The sequence below is a fragment of the Balaenoptera acutorostrata genome, chromosome 20, assembly GCF_949987535.1.
Source record: "Balaenoptera acutorostrata chromosome 20, mBalAcu1.1, whole genome shotgun sequence".
NCBI lineage: Eukaryota > Metazoa > Chordata > Mammalia > Artiodactyla > Balaenopteridae > Balaenoptera > Balaenoptera acutorostrata.
The window spans coordinates 43,955,989-43,975,217 of record NC_080083.1 but is presented as its reverse complement, the minus strand read 5'-3'; the positions used below and the strand labels follow the sequence as shown (position 1 = coordinate 43,975,217).

At 53.7% G+C, this 19,229-nt stretch overlaps 2 protein-coding genes and 2 pseudogenes across 5 annotated transcripts in view; 1 reads left to right on the top strand and 3 right to left on the bottom strand.

Moving 5' to 3' along the window:
• Positions 1-3,208, top strand: part of RARA (retinoic acid receptor alpha) — a 42,796-nt gene extending 39,588 nt beyond the window's left edge. For all 4 annotated transcript variants that reach the window (XM_007177593.2, XM_007177592.2, XM_057535958.1 and 1 more), the window contains 3 exons: positions 611-815; positions 1,637-1,795; positions 2,442-3,208. In XM_007177593.2, the coding sequence (XP_007177655.1) occupies positions 611-815; positions 1,637-1,795; positions 2,442-2,659 (582 nt within the window). In that variant the 3' untranslated portion in view covers positions 2,660-3,208. The remainder of the gene's footprint in view (positions 1-610; positions 816-1,636; positions 1,796-2,441) is intronic.
• A 6,271-nt stretch (positions 3,209-9,479) lies between these two features.
• On the bottom strand, positions 9,480-11,207 carry GJD3 (gap junction protein delta 3). Its single transcript, XM_057536378.1, has 2 exons — positions 11,129-11,207; positions 9,480-10,350 (listed from the first exon to the last, which is right to left on the bottom strand). Exon 2 carries the CDS (start codon positions 10,344-10,346, stop codon positions 9,480-9,482), a length of 867 nt encoding a protein of 288 aa, XP_057392361.1. The 5' UTR covers positions 10,347-10,350; positions 11,129-11,207.
• A 3,004-nt stretch (positions 11,208-14,211) lies between these two features.
• On the bottom strand, positions 14,212-15,173 carry LOC114237099 (kelch repeat and BTB domain-containing protein 2-like; annotated as a pseudogene).
• Positions 15,174-17,123: 1,950 nt separating this feature from the next.
• Positions 17,124-18,972, bottom strand: LOC102999905 (60S ribosomal protein L27a-like; annotated as a pseudogene).
• Between the last annotated feature and the right edge of the window lie 257 nt (positions 18,973-19,229).

Genomic DNA, 19,229 nt, shown 5'->3' with positions numbered 1-19,229 from the left:
CTGGAGGGAGAACTGTCCTTCCTGTCTTCCCTGATGGGCTCAGCCCACCTGTTCCTTCTGGACCACCTCCAAGGTGGTCGAGATGTGGAATGTTGTGGTGGGATGTGACCAGGCTGCTCTTCCTGATAGGGATGGGGTGGGAGGTGGGATGCAAGAGGCAGAATCAGGGTTTGAGAGAGTTGAAGACAATATACATTTATGGAGCTCTTGTTGCGTACCCAGTCCTGGGAACTGTAGACATAAATCCACTGTGGTCTTTGCCTTCTTGGAAATTCTAGTTTCCCTCTTAATTCTCTGCATGGAGGCAGGATGAGCTCGATCAGCTGTCTTAATACGGAAGCCACTGGTCATGTGTGGCTATTTAAATTTAAATTAATTAAAATTAAATTCAGCTTTTCAGTTGCACTTGCCACATTTCAAGTGCCCAGCGGCCACACTGTGGCCGCTGGCTACTGTATTGCACGGTGCAGACGTAGAGTGTGTCCAGCATTGCAGAAGGTTCTATGGGACAGCACTGGTCTGGCTGCCCGCCAGGTGGTCCTCGGGGGTTGCTGGTGCTAGAAGTGCTGGGGGATGTGAGTTCCTGAACTCGAGAACCCTCTGCATCCAGATCCTGCGGATCTGCACGCGGTACACGCCCGAGCAGGACACAATGACCTTCTCGGATGGGCTGACCCTGAACCGGACCCAGATGCACAATGCCGGCTTCGGCCCTCTCACGGACCTGGTCTTCGCCTTCGCCAACCAGCTGCTGCCCCTGGAGATGGATGATGCTGAGACAGGGCTGCTCAGTGCCATCTGCCTCATCTGTGGAGGTGGGCAGGGGGCCTGGGTCTGGGGGCCAGGCCCAGGGTGGTGGTACGACCCCCAGAGCCTCTCCCGGGGAGAAGCTCAGGGATCATCAGATCAGAAAGGGACCTGTCAGACCCTTGTCAGACCCCTGTTAGAGGGGGAAACCGAGTCCCAGAGGAGCAGGGTCTGGTCTGCAGCCACACGGCAAGGGAGTTGTGATGGAGACCTGGATTCTGGTTCCCTGTTTCCAGGCAGTGCTCCTTGTAGGGGGCTTAGGAGTGAGGACTTGAAGGTCAGACCACCCAGGTTCAAATCCTGGCCAATGTGTGACCTGTAACAGGTTGCTGAACTTCTCTGAGCCTCTATTTCTGTAAAATGGGGGCAGTAATGGTCTTTCCCTCATAAAGTTGATGGGAGGATTAGGAGGTAATAAATAAGGCACAGTGTGCCCAGAGTAAGACCCAGTAAATGTTGGCTGCTGTTATTATTTTATTATTATGAGTTCTACCTTATCAGGCTGGTGTCCAGAATAATGGGCAGGAGTGGGAGACCTGTCTCTGATGGCACTGCCATCAGAGTGGTGTTCAGGGATCCCACCTCCATGAACTGGGCTCTCAGGGCGACCTTTGGGCAACCCCTGTCCCCAGCCCCTCTTTGCTCACATTTGAGAGCCTCGTAGGGCCTTTATGTGTGGGGACCGCCCCCGCCCCTTCCCCCGCCCCCCAGCAGAGAAGCTCAGTCCGTGGTCTGGGCAGGCATGCCCCCTGGTGGTCAAGGCTGGAAGTGCAGCTGTGTTCCTCGCTGGGCTAGGGCAGCGACTCAGAGGGCATCTCTGCTTCCTCAGACCGGCAGGACCTGGAGCAGCCAGACAGGGTGGACATGCTGCAGGAGCCGCTGCTTGAGGCACTGAAGGTCTATGTGCGGAAACGGAGGCCCAGCCGCCCACACATGTTCCCCAAGATGCTGATGAAGATCACAGACCTGCGAAGCATCAGTGCTAAGGGTGAGACTCCCACACCTGGAGATGCCCCATGTGTCTGCTGGGGCTGGGCCCCAACACCTGGCCCAGGACCCACCGTCCATGTCCAGGGTCAGGCCTCCTGCATCTGAGCTGACACCCCACGTGTTTGTGCCCATGTGATGCCCCACTCACCGGACCCTACCTTGCCTAGGTGACCCCTGCCTGCGAGCCCCAAGGTGGCAGTGTCATCTTTGCGTGGGGGTTAAGGGCATGGCTCTGGAACCAGACTGTGTGGGTGTGTGTCCTTGAGCAGGTCAGAGAACAGCTCTGAGCCTCAGTTTCCCATCTGAGGAGTGGGGATAATGATGGTGTTTACAGAGTTGTTTTGAGATGTCAGTAGGAGAGTCCACAGCACACGGCGCATAGGAATGGCCCAGTGTCAAGCCCAGGCGGTCTGACCCCAGAGCCCGAGTTTGGAACCACTTTGCCCTGCTGCCCCTCAGCCGTGGGGGCTTAGGAGGGCTGCCTTATGTCAAAGAGCTGAGCCCCGACTTCAGTGCACGGTGGAAGCTGATGTTGGTAGTTTTGCTCCCCCCACGCCCTCCACCCTCCCTCCTGAAGCCACACTTGCCTGTGGGGCTGGGGGAGCAGGGCGGGCACGCTGACCTCTGTCCCTCCTTTCCTGCAGGGGCTGAGCGGGTGATCACGCTGAAGATGGAGATCCCGGGCTCCATGCCACCTCTCATCCAGGAGATGTTGGAGAACTCAGAGGGCCTGGACACTCTGAGCGGACCAGCGGGGGGCGGGGGGCGGGATGGGGGCGGCCTGGCCCCCCCGCCCGGCAGCTGCAGCCCCAGCCTCAGCCCCAGCTCAAACAGAAGCAGCCCGGCCACCCACTCCCCGTGACTGCCCGTGCCCCGTGGACACAGCCCTCGCCCCGTGCCCTGGCTTTTCTCTGCCTTTCTACCAACCATGCGACCCCCGCCAGCCCTGCCCCCCACCCGTCCTCCCTTCCCTGGGGGACCGGAGGGAGGCGGCGGCGACTCTTCGGACAGAGGCCCGGGCCTGCGATGGACTGCCCGCTCCTGCAGATGTCAGGGCTGACATCGGGGGCAAGGACTGAGTGAGGACCCCTGGTCCCGGGCCTCAGGATGGGGCCCAGGGGCCTCGTGTTCATCAAGACACCCCTCTGCCCACCTCTCCACATCTTCATCACCAGCAGATGCCAGGACCTGGCTCCCCCATCCTCAGAACTCGCAAGCCATTGCCCCCCCGTTGGGGAACCCCCCTGCCTCGGTTGGTGACAGAGGGGGTGGGCCGGGGTGGGGGATTCCCCCTGTACATACCCTGCCGTACCAACCCCCAGGTATTAATTCTTGCTGGTTTTGTTTTTATTTTAATTTTTTTTTTTTTTTGGTTTTGATTTTTTTAATAAGAATTTTCATTTTAAGCACATTTATACTGAAGGAATCTGTGCGGTGTGTTGGGGGGAGCTGGATTCAGAGCTGGAGGGGGGTGGGTCCTGGGGGAGGGGAGTGGCTCACAAGGGGCTCCCCCTCTCTAAGTCCCTGTGCCCCCTAAGCCCTCCTCCCCAGCCTTTTCCTTTTTAGTTTTCTCTTTAAAACTGTGAAGTACTAACTTTCCGAGGCCTGGCTTCCCCTCTCCCTCTGCCTAACCACTGGGCGTGGACAGTTTCCCCGGCAACCCCTGGAAGGAGGGGGCTCCCCCAAGAGATGGGGCAGGGGCAAAGCAAGGGGGCCTCAGAACATAAAGGCGTGTGTTTCTCAGCCTCGTGTCCTTGGCAGGGCTGCCTCCCCGCCAGAGCCCACATCATCGAAGCCCTCCAGCCACACCCCGCGCCCCGTGAAGGCGCTGGCCAGGGGGTCCGAGCTGCCCCTGCCCCCCAGCCTCACAGCCACCAGCACCGCCCACAGGGCCCCCAGACACACACACACACACACAAACACACACAGTGGACAGACGGGCCGGCAGACACTTGTGGCCTGAGTTCCTCCATTTCCCTGGCCTACCCCACCCCCGTGCCCCCTCCTTGCCCCGCAGGACGGGCCTACAGGGGGCCCCCTCCCGTCACCCCTGCACCTCCGGGTTGGGGGAGCTGGCTCTGCCCTGCCCTCCTTGCCCCGGGGTTGGGGTCTCATCCCCCCAGAGCCCGCTGGTGCACCTGTTACTGTTGGACTTTCCACTGAGATCTACTGGATAAAGAATAAAGTTATATTTATTCTACACATGCTTCAGAGCCTCGCTGCCTCGCTGCCTTCTCTCGGTGTCTGGGCAGAGACTGGGGGTCAGCTGTGGGCACTGGTGGGGGGGGGGCGGACCAAGCTGCCTCTGGAGCCTGCCTTGCTGTGCTGGGATCTTTGGAGACCCTATGGAAGGAGATGGGCCTGCCCTTAGAAAGCCCTTGGTCTAGGGGCTTTCACAGCCCGTTAGGGACCCCAGTGTGGAGTGGGGGAGGGGAGAAAGGGAAAGACTGCCTGCGCCTTCAGGGAGTCCCCGGTCCGAGGGAGAAAGCCACCTCGGCCCTCAGAGAGTCCCTAGCCCTTGGGAAGCCAGAGGTTGAGTCTGGGGGGGGGGGGTCACTTAGTGGCAGAAGAGTTCTATTTTTGGAGTGACCACAGATGACCTTCACAGCAGGAGTGGCAGTTGGCATGGGGACCTGGGTCAGGGACTCATTGCAACCTAAGAAGAGCTCAGGATTGGGATGGAAACTTGGGAGGCCAGCCCTCTTGTCCCTCTGCCTCCAGGAAGAATTGTCCTGCCCTCGCCTGTCCACCCCTAAGCTCACTTCTGTGGGCAGGAGGGACAGAGGACAGACAGGTGACAGGGCACCTGGATGCTCCCGGTTGAGAGGACGGAGTGTGATGGGCCTTGAGGGTCCTCAGAAGCCAGTTTCCCCCCACCCCCTCCCCAACTACACATCAAGGCCCAGAGAGGGCAGTGCCCTTGCCCGTGGTCACACAGCAAGTTAGTGGCAGATCGGGGAACAGTACTAAGGGCTCCTACCTCTCAGCCAGGGCTCTTTCCTGTATCCCTGAAGCCCTTGAAGAAGCATCAAGCACTGAGATCTTGGGGGGCGGGGGGCGTCTGGGAAGGTGGCAGTGGAGGCTGCGTTTGGGGAGGGTTAGCAGGGCGCCTGGGCGAGAAGAGATTCCTGGGCGGGAAGAGTTCCTTCCACGGGGGTCCACCTGCCATTTCTACTTTAGCCATCAGGTGGAGCCAGATCCTCACTTATGTCACAGTCTGGCCCAGGCTGGAGCGGGTGCTGAGGACAGAGGCTCTCTTCCTCTAGCAAATATTTTCTAACACTTTCTAACAGGTTTCTTTATGAACCTGACATAATTTAACATAACATACCAAACACATGCTTTAAAAAGTCACCATGCTGTCACACTATATTGTAAAGGAGAAATTCAGGGAAAGTACTGTGAATTTCCATGTGTCAATGCTTGGGCCCAATCATTGGGCAGATAGGACATAGTCCTATGCTTGCTTCTATTTTTAACGAACATTTGGATTTAAAAGAAATAAGAAGGTCAGAAGCTATTCTGTAGAAGGATCCCAGGAAAATTAAAGAGTATGGGTGGATTAAAAACCAATAACGAGGGCTTCCCTGGTGGCACAGTGGTTGAGAATCTGCCTGCCAATGCAGGGGACACGGGTTCGAGCCCTGGTCTGGGAAGATCCCACATGCCACGGAGCTACTAGGCCCGTGAGCCACAACTACTGAGCCTGCACGTCTGGAGCCTGTGCTCCGCAACAAGAGAGGCTGCGATGGTGAGAGGCCCGCGCAACGCAATGAAGAGTGGCCCCCACTTGCCGCAACTAGAGAAAGCCCTCGCACAGAAACGAAGACCCAACACAGCCAAAAAATAAAATAAAATAAAATAAATTAATTAAAAAAAAAACAACCAATAACGAATAATAAAACCATGCAAAAAAAAAAAATCCCAAACTAAACCCTTAATGTTTTATATGTAAAACAGGGTCAGGTTTTGGGTTCAGGTAATTATAAAGAGGTTGTTCACTATGTAAATGTCAGTGGGACATTCTAAAGGAGTGTGTGACAATTCTTTATTGTGGGGGGACATTGGCATTCCTAGCCCCTACCCACCAAATGCCAAGAGGGTGCCCCTCATTGTGACGACAAAAGCAGTGACGCCCACACTTACAAAGCGCCCCCCTTGGGATAGTAACTTTGCTGCTGGGGCTTGAGGTTGCTCTGGATGGTTCATAGTTCACTGTGGAGCAGAGTTTCTTATCTACGGCACAAGTGACATTTTGGGCTATGATTTTTTTGTTGAGAGGGGCCGTCCTGCACACTGTAGGATGTTCAGCAGAATCCCTGGCTTCTATCCACTAGTTGCACCTTCCCTCAAGCTGTGACAACCAAATATATCTGCAGACGTTGCCCAATGTCCCCTGGGGGGCAAAATCGCCCCCAGTTGAGAACCACTGCTGGAGTCTGGTCATCGAGGGCTGACATGTGCTTTGCCTATGGGAGCACAGGGCAGAGGCATTTAACCAGGTCTGGAGCAGGGCTCGGAAGGCTTCCTGGAACAGGTGCTCCCTCCCAGCTAAATCTCTAAGGGGAAGAGTTAGCCAGGTGGAATGCAGAGGTAATAAAAAGCTTCTGGTGATCAGAAACTATCCCCAGCTCTGTGTTTTAACAATTTCGGGTTTTGGTTGAAAAGGCAGAACAGGTGAAGCTGTAGAGGCTGGGACGGACTGGTCAAGGCCAATTCAGGAGCTGGACTTGATCCTGAGGGCAATGGCAGTGAAGGATTTGAAGCCAGTTAGTGAGGTGTTCAGATTAGAATTGCAGGGGGCGGGCGCAGACGCTGAGGAAGGGAGTACCCCAGGCCATCAGTGACCGGCTGACCCTGCGCAGCCTCTGAAGGGGTGGAGAAGAGTGGCCAAGGGGAGGAAATGCTTAGGTGGTAAAACAGGAGGACCAGGTGATTGATGGTATGTGGAAGGTGGGCAGAGGACGGGCTCTGGCAACAATAGACGGAGGTGGCCGGGGTGGATGGGGACCCCAGCCACTGAGAGGAGAGCTAAGGAAGTTGGGGCACTGTTTGAGTTACTGGTCACCCCTTCCACGGCCCTCACTCCACTCCTGCCACACCAGCCTCCTTGTTGGCCTCCAAGACCTCCAGCTTATTCCTGCCTCAGGACCTTTGTTCTTGCCATTCCCTCCAATGGGAATGCTCTTCCCGGAGAAGCTTCACGGCTGGCAACTTGCTATGTTCTGCTCCCCGTCACTCCTCGGGGGTGTCACTCTCTCTCCCCTTACTCTTTACACTGGCTGCTGGTACAGTCTATATTTATCGTCTGCCTTCTCCACCAGAATGTAAGCTTCACAGGGGCAAGTTTTGTTCACCACTGGAGCCCAACACCTTGAATCTGCTAATACAGCAGCCACTCGCCACAGGTGGAGGCCGAGTCTTAGATACGTGGCTGGTCCAAATTGCGATGTGCTCCAAGCGCAGAACACACACCAGACTTCAAAGACTTAGTACAAGACGAAGAATATAAAACATCTCCTCTATACTTTTTTTATATTGATGGTGTGTTGAAAAAATAAAGAAAATATATTACTAAAATGAATTTCACCTGTTTCCTTTCACTTTGTAATGTGGCTAATGGAAAACTTGGAATTATATAGGTGGCTCACATCCTCTTTCTATGAAACAGTGCTGATCTTGAACACTGCCTGGTGTACACTATGTGCTCAAGAAGTATTTGTTGAATGAATATATATGGAAAACAGCTGGACATTCACATCTGTGTTTATGTGGAAGGGTCCAGGCGGGAGACACAGAACTCACTGTAGGTGGAGGGATGGTGGCACGCACCGTGAGCATGGATAAGTGCTTGGGCCTGGGGAACACCTCCAGTTCCTCATCCAGAGCAAGTTTACTGAGCACCTACTATGGGCCTGCGAGGCGGAGAGAGCTATGCATCCAGCAGAAGTGCTGCCTTGGGGCCTCCAGCTCTGGTTTGGGGGTTGGGCTGTCTGTATGGGAAGGCATCTATTTTCTTCCCAGGTGAGACCAAATGGCACGTAGGCATTAATTAGCTAGGGGGAGGGGGCGCTGCAGAGAGGGAAGCCGCTCCAGGCAAAGGAGCAGCATGTTGAAACACTTAGAAGCAAGATTGGGTACCGTGCTTGGTAGGAACAGAGAATTCGGTACGGTTTGGGGCATGGAAACCCTGGAGAAGCCAACGGGAGGGGGCCTGATGAAGCAGGGCCAGACGTGCAGGGCTTCAAAAGCCTCGTTCCGGTGCTGGACTTACCCTGAGGACGGGGGAGCCCCAAGGACGTAAGTAGGGGGGCTATTTAGAAAAACTCCTCCAGCTGCTGTGTGGAGCCAGACAGGAAAGCTGAGGAAGAGGCGTGAAGGAAAGGAGGACAGAGAGGAAGCGACCAGGGACATAGAAGACTGGGGCGCTGGCAGCCTGCTCAGCAGGGTCTGGTGAAGCCCCAGAGGTGTGGTTAGATGGTGGCCCCTGGATTTTTCAGTTTGGTGCTGGCTGCTTATGGAGAGCATCCCCACTGGGGCGGTGAAGGAGGAAGAAGATGGGGGCAGAGGAGAGATAGGAGGGGAATAGGAGGCAGACACGTAGACAGATCCTTGTATTTCCCCGGGGGTGGGGGCGGGGTGGGGAGGGAGGAGGGGAAGAGGGCTGCAGGAAAATGCAGGGCCAGGAGCGCGTTCTGGGGGAGGTTTCTTCTGAGGATGTTTATGGACTGCGGTAACAGCAGCAGGGTGAAGAGGGGGAAGCTAGAAAATAGTCCTGCCCTCTGACCCCACTGCCCGCCCCCACTCCATCTCCATGAAAGGAGGGCCCAGCCACCTTGCCCAGGCCACAAGGTCGAGAGTGTAGATGGTGCCCAGACTGAGGCCTGCCCAGGGTGAAGGGCCGCCTCCCCTCCCCCTCCCTTCCGGTGTGGGCTCCATCAGGAGGGCAGATCATCCTGTGATGCCGCTGCAGGTGGGGGGAAGCCACCGTGGCTGCTGCTGGCACTGGATCCTGGCCACTCGCACAGTGCGTGTCAGAGATCACACACATAGCTCACACAGGGCACACAGATGCACGCGCATACGCAGATCGCACACGGGGTGGGTGGGCCCACACACACACGCACAGAGAGCCTGCAGAGGATGGACATGTGCTTATGCACACGCGTGCACAACCAGAGCTCACCTAGGATATATGCGTGCATGCACACACACACAGAAAGAGCTCACACAGGTTTTACGTGTGCTTGGGCACCCACAGCTCACACCGTATGTGTGTGTACATGTGTGTGCACATACACAGAGGGCCCACACAGAGGCCACGCCTCAGTCTGAACAAGGAGAGGCCCCCAGGGATGCTGGTATCACTGTTGTTTTTGTCCCCAGTAAAACAACCCGGGCTCCACCGGACCCTCCACTTTGCACTAGCTCTGTCCTCCTCTCGTCCACTTTCTCTCAGCCCTCCGCCTCCTTCCTTTTTGCCTGGATGACGGCACCAAGGACCGGCCGTAGTTCATTAGATGTCCCCAGCTTGGCTGGGAGCTGCGGATGCTGCCCGGCGGGCCATGCCCCCTGTGTGTCATCTGCTGGGCAGGGGACCCTGCAAACAGTTGCTGCAGAGCCGCTTCTCGCTCCGGGGTGGTGGGGTCTGGCCTCTGACCTCACCCCCGCCCCAGGCAGTTCTAGATGGCCAGGTCCTGGCGGACGGTGGCCAGCGATGCCTTGCTGCGGCCGCTGCCGCCCTCGCTGTCGCAGGCCGGCGCCCGGTGAGCGTAGGAGGGCGGGGCGTAGGGGTCGGGCCCCGGGCGCCTGGCGGGCAGGGCGGGCGGCGGCGGCGGGAGCAGCTGCTGCGCCTCCTCGTGCGCGCGGTTGCAGCGGTTGTCGCGCTCGGCCGCCTGGCGACAGTGGCCGGCGCGCGTGCGGCCCTTCCAGAGCAGGTGGCCCAGCTCAGCCACGCTGAGCAGCGCCGAGAGCAGCCCCACGGCGAAGTAGAAGATCACGAAGACGGTCTTCTCGGTGGGCCGGCTCACGAAGCAGTCCACCGTGTGTGGGCACGGGGCACCGGCGCACACGAAGTGCGGTGCCACGCGGAAGCCGTAGAGCAGCGCCTGGCCCGCCAGGAAGGCCAGCTCGGCCAGCAGGCGCAGCGCCACGCTCAGCAGGTAGCAGCGGCGCGCGCCGCGGCCCTCCGGGCGCCCCGGGGGCCCCAGCGACCCCGCCCCGCCGGCCGCGCCGCCCGGCTCCTTGCTGGCCCGGTGCACAGAGTAGATGACGAAGAGCACCGGGGGCGCCGACAGCAGCAGGATGTGGAAGAGCCAGAAGCGGTAGTGGGAGACGGGGAAGGCGCGGTCGTAGCAGGTCTGGCGACAGCCCGGCTGCAGCGTGTTGCACACGAACTCCTCCTGCTCGTCCTCGAACACGGCGCCGCCCACCGTGGCCAGCACCAGGATGCGGAAGATCAGCATGACCACCAGCCACAGGCGGCCCACGAGCGGCGACTGCAGCTGCACGGCGTCCAGCAGCGAGCCGAGGAACGCCCACTCCCCCATGGCGCTGGGGATGGACGCGGGGCGGGCAGTCAGAGGCTGAAGGAACGGGATCCTCAGCCCTCCGTGCCCGTCGGGGTGGAGTCAGTTGGACCTCCTCTAACTTCGAGGTGAGCCAGGGGGTCAGCCAGGCCTGGGTTTAACAGGGACTTTGTGGGAACAAAGGGCTTAGCAAGGGGCGCAGGGGCGGGAGGGGTTAGGTGATTCTCCACTACGGGCGCTGGGGAGGAGCTCCACCCTGGTGCTCTAGTCAGACACCCACGGGCCTGCTGGGTTGGACCCTGTGCTCCTCCAGAGTCCAGGTTGGTGGGAAAGAACCTTGGAGACCAGCCCCCCCCACCCCCCGCGGCCTCTGACTGCATTTGTAGAAGCGGAAACCCAGCAGCGCCCTCATGTGCTCAAGGATGCTTTCTGTGGGCAAGAGTGGTGCCCCAAACCCAGCTCTCCGTCGGACCCAATTTGGTACCCCTGGGAGAAGTGGAGCCAGCAGACCCAGAAGGACCCACCTCCTTCTTTCTCCGCCCATTTTCCTGCCCTTTTTACTGCAGTGAACTGCTCTCAGAATTGGGGAGCGGACACAAAGGTAACCCCACTTCCATAACTCTACCCAATGTCCTAGGTGTCCCCTGCCATCTGAGCCCAGTGTGGCAGGAATGCCGGCCCAACTTCTCCCATCTCCTCCCTGGTGTCCCTCTGTTTCCAGCCTCCCATATCTCCCGAGAACCTCCCCAACTCCCCCCACCCCTCACAGGTCCCACAGGCCCCTGATGCCCCCAGACTCTCACCCGTATGTAACCACTCGCCCTGTAGCTGACGCTGGGATGTTAAAGCCGAGTAAAGGACCTTGGGAGATGGCTGGGACCTGTTCCTCCTGGTCCCTCTTTCATTTTCCTTTTCGGATTTTGCCGGGATGGATGACAAGACAGGATGGCTGAGAGGGGCTAGCTCTCCCCCTTCTCTTAAAGGGACAGGGTGACCCTGTTGGCTGGCTCCACCCCTGAGAACAGACCCAGGGCCACACCCCTTGCTGGGCTCTGCCAGCCTCCCTTTCCATCCCCACACCCGCCCCCACCCCTCGGCTGTGTCCCCATCTGGAAATGAGGGAAGGGGTTAACCAGAGCTGCCTCTCTCTTTTTAAAAAAATACATTTATTTATTTTTGGCAGCGTTGGGTCTTCGTTGCTGCGCACGGGCTTTCTCTAGTTGCAGCGAGCGGGGGCTACTCTTGGTTGTGGTGCACGGGCTTCTCATTGTGGTGGCGTCTCTTGTTGCCGAGCACGGGCTCTAGGCGCGCGGGCTTCAGTAGTTGTGGCACGCGGGCTTCAGTAGTTGTGGCACGCGGGCTTCAGTAGTTGTGGCTCACGGGCTCTAGAGCGCAGGCTCAGTAGTTGTGGTGCATGGGTTTAGTTGTTCCGCGGCATGTGGGATCTTCCCGGACCAGGGCTCGAACCTGTGTCCCCTGCATTGGCAGGCGGATTCTTAACCACTGTGCTACCAGGGAAGCCCCAGAGCTCCCTCTTTTATTGAAGGAAGCCTATCACCAATAAATTCCCCCAAACTGGAAGGCCTAGGTCCACTATCAAGTGACTGTCCCCTCTGAAGGCCGTCTTCAGGGCTGGAGCGAGGTTTGCCGCCGGTGTTGGAGGCACTGGTATTTTAAGAGGCAGCCGACACCTGGTAACTCTCCTTCTAGCTCTGCCACTGCTAACTTTGGAGCAGTCACTCAGCTCTTCTGGGCCAGAGTCTCCTGGCTTGTCAGCTGGGGAGCCTGGGCCGGCTGACCTCCAAGTTCCCTTCCGGCTCTGCGTCTTAATGCTAAGGTCCCAGCCATGTTACAGAGAACAAAAAAGCCCGAGCCTGGAAGAAATTCCCTTTTGGAAAAACCTTGAAGTATCAAGAGTTTCTGGCTTTGGGACTTAAATAAAAGCTTTTGCTTCCTTCCTGCTTTTCTGTAGTTTCCAGATTTACTGTAATGAGCGTGTCATTTCATAATGCGAAAAATAAATAGAAAGCAAGGCTTCTTTTCCCCCATAAGGCTCTGAACTGAGTCACCTACTGCTCTAGGTGGCAGGAGAAGCTGTCCCATAGGGGAGGAGAGTTAGGATGACCAGTGGTGACCTGAGCGGCCAGGGAGGGGACACTCCCAGGTTGAGTGCTTGTTTGTTCCCTCTGCCTTTTCAGGAGTCTGCCCAACCCACACCATTCCCCTCGTCCACCGGTGCAGATGCTCTGGGCCAGGCCCTGCGCCCCACTCATCGCGCGAGTTAGCTCGCTTAGCCCTCCTGGTGAGCCGGCAGCAGGGCAGCTGAGACTCAGAGCGCTAAGCCACTTGGTACACTCACGCGGCAAGAAAGAGCAGCTCCTGGCCGCACGCCCAGCCTCACTGGTTCGGAGCCCATGTTCTTAAGCACATCGTGGAACTGTCCCCTCTCCAGCCTGGCTGGGCTTCCCAGGTGGTGTCCCAGGGCCTAACAGTCCACAGGGCTTTGTGTGGGGCTGGTGGGGGCCATGCCAGGACTCCTCTTTGGTGACACTTTCTCTCCTCTCCAGCCATGGGGGCCTGTATAGTTTTTCATGGGCCAATGGGGACACCTGGCCCGATTTCAGGAAGGGGTGGGAAAGGTATCCTTCACCCACGCTGGCTCAGGGGCCCGGCCCAGCCTGGAAAAACCCTAGGTTAATGCTTGGGAGTGCTGGAGTTCCCTTGGGACTGGGCCTGGGTGGGGAGACACTGGCCTGGACCAAGTCCAAAGGAAAGCACATGCTGGGGCCCATTCCAAAAACAGGATGTGGCGTGAGGGCACTGCTGACCTCCCCATTCCCAGCCTCCACCTGCTTCTGGCTAAAGCTGCTCCCTGCCCCCTGCCCCCTGTCCCCCGGCCATGGGGGCTCAGGGACATACCTCATCTCCCCTGGAATGATCCCTGCCCTGGACGCATGGCCACTGCCGGCTCAGGCCACCAGCCCAGCCTGGAAAAATCCTCATCAGACCAGACCCATCTGCCCTTGGAGAGTGGAAAGTGGCAGAGCTGGTGGGCTGGGCTGGGGGGGTGGGGGACATGGAGCCCATGGTCACCCTGTGCTGTCCCCAGTCCCTGATACCACAGGGCCAGACACAGGAGACTCTACAATCTCCGGAGCCCATCCTTCTTCCCAGATAGCGCCGTCCAGCCTGGGAGGAGGTGTCGCTGATGCTGCCCAGAGCTGGCGGCACGTGGCCCTGTTCTTGGCCAAATGTGAGGTCGGGGGCTGGGTTCAGGGGCCTGTCCGGCCCTGGTCCACGTTCAGTCTCTGTGTCCGGCACCTCACCTTGACCCGTCAGGCTGTGGAGCCGCTTCCCATGCATGTCCATCACGCATGAACACACACGTGCAGGCACACACATGTCGGCACCTGGTAAATTAATACTCGTGACATCATCAACACACGGCTGTATTTTCTCTCCCCTGTGTCCCTCTAACATTTAAAGAAGTCTTTTCATAAATGCTGCCTTTTAGTGAGGCTTTTCCTTGCTGCCCTAACTGGAATTTAACCCCTGACCTCCTATCCCCTTTCTCAGCTTTATTTCCTTTGCACTGACCACTTAATAACATACTTTATATTTTTCTTATTTATCCTGTGTAGCATCCGTCTCCTCCGTTAGCGTGTAAGCTCCATGAGGGCAGGGGTTTTTGGTGCTTTATACACTGTCCTGCTCCCAGCACCTAGAACAGTTCCTGGCACTTAGTAGAAGATCAGTAAATATGTGTGGGGCGACAGAATGAATGAAATGGGGTGAGAGGATTGTGGAAGGTGCAGAGCTCTTCTGCCCCAAGAAGATGAGGACGCTGCTGGTCTGTTGGACACTCTGGTCTCTTCCAGGGCTTTGATCACTTAAATGGCCAAGGGTCTTTGGAAATCTTGCTGTGCATTGGACCAGTAAAAGTAATTGCAGATCTGAAGGCAGCTTGGAGTTGGCTTGTTTTTACTGGTTCCTTTTTGTTTTTCAGAGCAACTTGACTGCCTGCTCTCGAGATGTCATTATCAGGAGTTATATCTGCCCAGCCTTACACGGATCAGCTGGTGGGCTGCAGAGCTTGTGAACTTTTTCTATCTGGGGGCTGTAAAGACAGAAACGTAAAGACTACAAGGCTCTTCAGAAGATGCTTTAATGGAAATCATCATCTCCTCTTTAGTCATTCCAAGAGCATCCACTTTGATGTGGGTGAGAAATATCGCAAAGGTGATTCTGTGTTCAACTCTAGCCACAGCTCAGCAGCTTGGCAAACTGTCTCCTCATTTTCCACAGGTAAATTGTCACTAACGAGAGTGCCTATCAGTAGGTCAGGTGGAGGCGGCATGGAGGCTTTCTGGTGGTACCCAGAAACGAACTTGTGCCCACCAATTTTTAGCATTTTAATTCCTTACAGCTGAAGGGGTCAGCAAAACTCAAACAATTCTCCTCATTTATTATTTTTAAATTAAATATTCTTGACATTGTTGCAACACATATTCTACTTGTAGGAAGCACGTTGTTTCATAAAGCTGTTCTACAGTGCTGTCATTTATTGCCGTGTGACCATGTGTGCACACGTTACTCCTAAGTATAAGGCAGTGTAGTGACACCAATGTTCCCTAGGTGTGAGTGTGTCTACTGTCACTAGTTCATTCATAAACATGGCCGGGAATAAGAAATACACACTGCAAGAATCAACTTATCGCAAGGGAGTTCAGTGCCTTCAATGGCAAATAGTAGGTCAGTGAGGAGCTGCTCTTGGTTAGTTTTAACTGTTCCAGCAGACACAGCATATTCAGGATTGATCTCTTCTCGTTGTGATGCACATGACTGCATTCTATTACTATCTTTAGGGCCAGACTGGAAAAGTCAGTCTTTCTAATGAAAGAGGATCAAGTGAATGATTCCTAAGTAAAGAAAGGAGAATCTTCATGCGATCTTTTTTTTTTTTTTGCTTTTGCTTTTATTTTAAAAAAGTTTTTTTTTTTTTATTTAAACTTTGGGTTTATTTATTTATTTATTTTTATGGCTGTGTTGGGTCTTCGTTTCTGTGTGAGGCTTTCTCTAGTTGCGGCAAGTGGGGGCCATTCTTCATCGCGGTGCGCGGGCCTCTCATTATCGTGGCCTCTCTTGTTGCGGAGCACAGGCTCCAGACGCGCAGGCTCAGTAATTGTGGCTCACGGGCCCAGTTGCTCCGCGGCATGTGGGATCTTCCCGGATCAGGGCTCGAACCCGTATCCTCTGCATTGGCAGGCAGATTCTCAACCACTGCGCCACCAGGGAAGCCCTAAAAAAGTTTTAATTGATGTATAGTTGATTTATAATATTGTGTAAGTTTCCGGTGTACAGCAAAGTGATTCAGATATATATATATATATATTTCTTTCAAAAGATTCTCTTCCATTATGGGTTATTACAAGATATTGAATATAATTCCCTGTGCTTACAGTAAATCCTTGTTGTTTATCTAGTTTATATATGGTAGTGTGTATCTGTTAATCCTATACTCCTAATTTATCCCTCCCCCCTCCCCTTTGGTAACCCCTCCCATTTGTTTTCTATGTCTGTGAGTCTGTTTCTGTTTTGTAAATAAGTTCATTTGTACTATTTTTTAGAATATACATATAAGTGATATCATATAATATTTGTCCTTCTCCGTCTGACTTACTTCACTTAGTATGATAATCTCTAGGTCCATCCATGGCTGCTGCAAATGGCATTATTTCGTTCTTTTTTTATGGCTAAGTAGTATTCCATTGTGTATATATACCACATCTTCTTTATCCATTCATCTGTCGAAGGACACTTAGGTTGTTTCCATGTCTTGGCTATTGTAAATAGTCCTGCAATGAACATTGTAGTGCTTGTATCTTTTCTGGATATATGCCCAGGAGTGGGATTGCTGGATCATATGGTAACTCCATTTTTAGTTTTTTAAGATACCTCTGTACTGTTTTCCATAGTGGCTGCACCAATTTACATTCCCACCAACAGTGTAGGAGGATTTCCTTTTCTCCACACCCTCTCCAGCATTTATTATTTGTAGACTTTTTTTTTTTTAAGGTTCTTTTCCTATGTAGGTCATTACAGAGCATTGAGTAGAGTTCCCTGTGCTGCACAGCAGGTTATTATTAGTTATCTATTTTATATAGTAGTGTGTATATGTCAGTCCCAATCTCCCAGTTTATCCCTCCCCCACCTCCTCCTTATCCCCTGGTAACCATAAGTTTGTTTTCTACATCTGAGACTCTACTTCTGTTTTGTAAATAAGTTCATTTGTTCCCCTTTTTTAGATTACACGTATAAGTGATATCATGATATTTGTCTTTCTGTGTCTGACTTCACTCAGTATGACAATCTCTAGGTCCATCCATGTTGCTGCAAATGGCATTATTTTGTTCTTTTTTATTGCTGAGTAATATTCCATTGTATATATGTGCCACATCTTCTTTATCCACTCTTCTGTTGATGGGCATTTAGGTTGTTTCCATGACCTGGCTATTGTAAATAGTGCTGCTATGAACATTGGGGTGCATGTATATATTTGAATTATGGTTTTCTCTGGGTATATGCCCAGGAGTGGGATTGCTGGATCATATGGTAGTTCTATTTTTAGTTTTTTAAGGAACCTCCATAATGTTCTCCATAGTGGCTGCACCAATTTATATTCCCACCAACAGTGTAGGAGGGTTCCCTTTTCTCCACACTCTCCAGCATTTATTATTTGTAGACTTTTTTTTTTTTCAAGCAGTTGTTAACATTTAATGAATCTTCTACCAGGTGGCTTCAAGCTACTAGGACACATGCCCCACCCACACCCTTAATCTTCTCAACTCTTCTGCTGAAAAATTTGACCTTCACGATGCAGGCTGCTTTGGGAGCTTTCCCTTCCTCAGAACTTTGCATTGATAGTAGCCTGATCGCACCACATCAATGATAGGAGCAGCTCGTCTTGTTCTTGACAACATTTACCTGTGTCTGCTCACCGACCAAGGTTCCACAGTTTATCACGGTTGAGAGCTGGGCAGAAGCTCTGGTTCTTCTTTAAGTGGTAATGCCAGATAACAACTTTCCCAAAGTATCCTGGGTGATATTTGTGGAAGTTGATCCTGTGGTGATGCATGCCACCAGCATTACCCCGGCCTCCTGGGTGCTCCTGGTGTTTGCTGTTGCAGCTGTGGCTGTATCTCGTGTGGCCCTGTTTCCAGGTCTCCCTCAGTCTGGATGGCTGTAGACTTTTTTTTTTTTTTTAATTTCCATTTATTTATTTATTTATGGCTGTGTTCGGTCTTCGTTTCTGTGCGAGGGCTTTCTCTAGTTGCGGCAAGTGGGGGCCACTCTTCATTGCGGTGCACGGGCCTCTCACTATCGCGGCCTCCCTTGTTGCGGAGCACAGGCTCCAGACGCGCAGGCTCAGTAGTTGTGGCTCACGGGCCTAGTTGCTCCGCGGCATGTGGGATCTTCCCAGACCAGGGCTTGAACCCGTGTCCCCTGCATTGGCAGGCAGACTCTCAACCACTGTGCCACCAGGGAAGCCCTGGCTGTAGACTTTTTGATGATGGCCATTCTGACCGGTGTGATACCTCATTGTAGTTTTTTGTTTGTTTGTTTTTTTAAAAATAAATTTTGTTTATTTATTTTTGGCTGTGTTGGGTCTTTGTTGCTGCACACGGGCTTTCTCTAGTTGCGGTGAGCGGGGGCTACTCTTCATTGCGGTGCGCGGGCTTCTCATTGAGGTGGCTTCTCTTGTTGCAGAGCACGGGCTCTAGGAGCACGGGCTTCAGTAGTTGTGGCATGCGGGCTCGGTAGTTGTGGTTCATGGGCTCTAGAGTGCAGGCTCAGTAGTTGTGGTGCACAGGCTTAGTTGCTCCGCAGCATGTGGGATCTTCCCGGACCAGGGACTGAACCTGTGTCCCCTGCATTGACAGGTGGATTCTTAACCACTGTGCCACCAGGGAAGTCCCTCATTGTAGTTTTGATCTGGATTTCTTTACAGGTCCATGTGATCTTCTCTGCAGCATTCAGAACCAAGGCTGCCGCATCCACTATCCTAGGTCATCCTGGGTTCTTTAGGTACCAAAATGGACTTTGTGTAGTCAGGGTTCTCCAGAAAACAGAACCAACAGGAGATATATACATAATTTGTTACAGGAATTAGCTCACAGTTATGGAGGCTGGGAAGTCCCACGATCTGCCACCTGCAAACTGGAGTATTGGGAAAGCTGGGGGTGTAATTCAGTTTGAGGCTGAAGGCCTGAGAACCAGGAGCACTGATGTCCAAGGGCAGGAGAAGATAGACGCCTCAGCTTAGAGCAAATTCACCCTCCCTCCACCTTTTTATTCTATTCAGGTCCTCAATGGATTGGATGATCCCAACCGCATTGGTGGGAATCATCTTAACTCAGTCTACTGATTTACATGCTAATCTTTTCCAGAGACACCCTCACAGACACACTCAGAAGTAATATTTTACCAGCTATCTGGACATGCCTTAACCCAGTCAAGCTGACACAATTAACCATCACAGAGTTTTTCAATACAGCCTGCAGACAGCCTGCTCAGATTTGCAAGGATGCAGCCCATGAGTGAAAAACACCTGAGGGCAACTCCTGGAGTGGTACCAGTTCAGCATCATGCTAGAACTGGAACCCATATATTACTTTTATAACCAGAAAAAAAATTAAAAGTTATTTTCATTTTGAAAGAAAACATGTAACATCACTATTTTTGTAAACTATAGGAAGATACAAAGAAGAAAACAAAAATCACCCAAATCTCATTATCCAGAGAAAAGCAACTGACATTTTGCTGCAACTTGCAATAAGGCCTTTCAATGCATATTGCATTCTCGAACTTTAGCGTGCATCAGGATTAGCTGGAGTGCTTGTTAAA

Coding starts and splice junctions, on each gene's coding strand:
- GJD3 (XM_057536378.1), bottom strand. CDS start 10,346: ATGGGGGAGTGGGCGTTCCTCGGCTCGCTGCTGGACGCCGTGCAGCTG.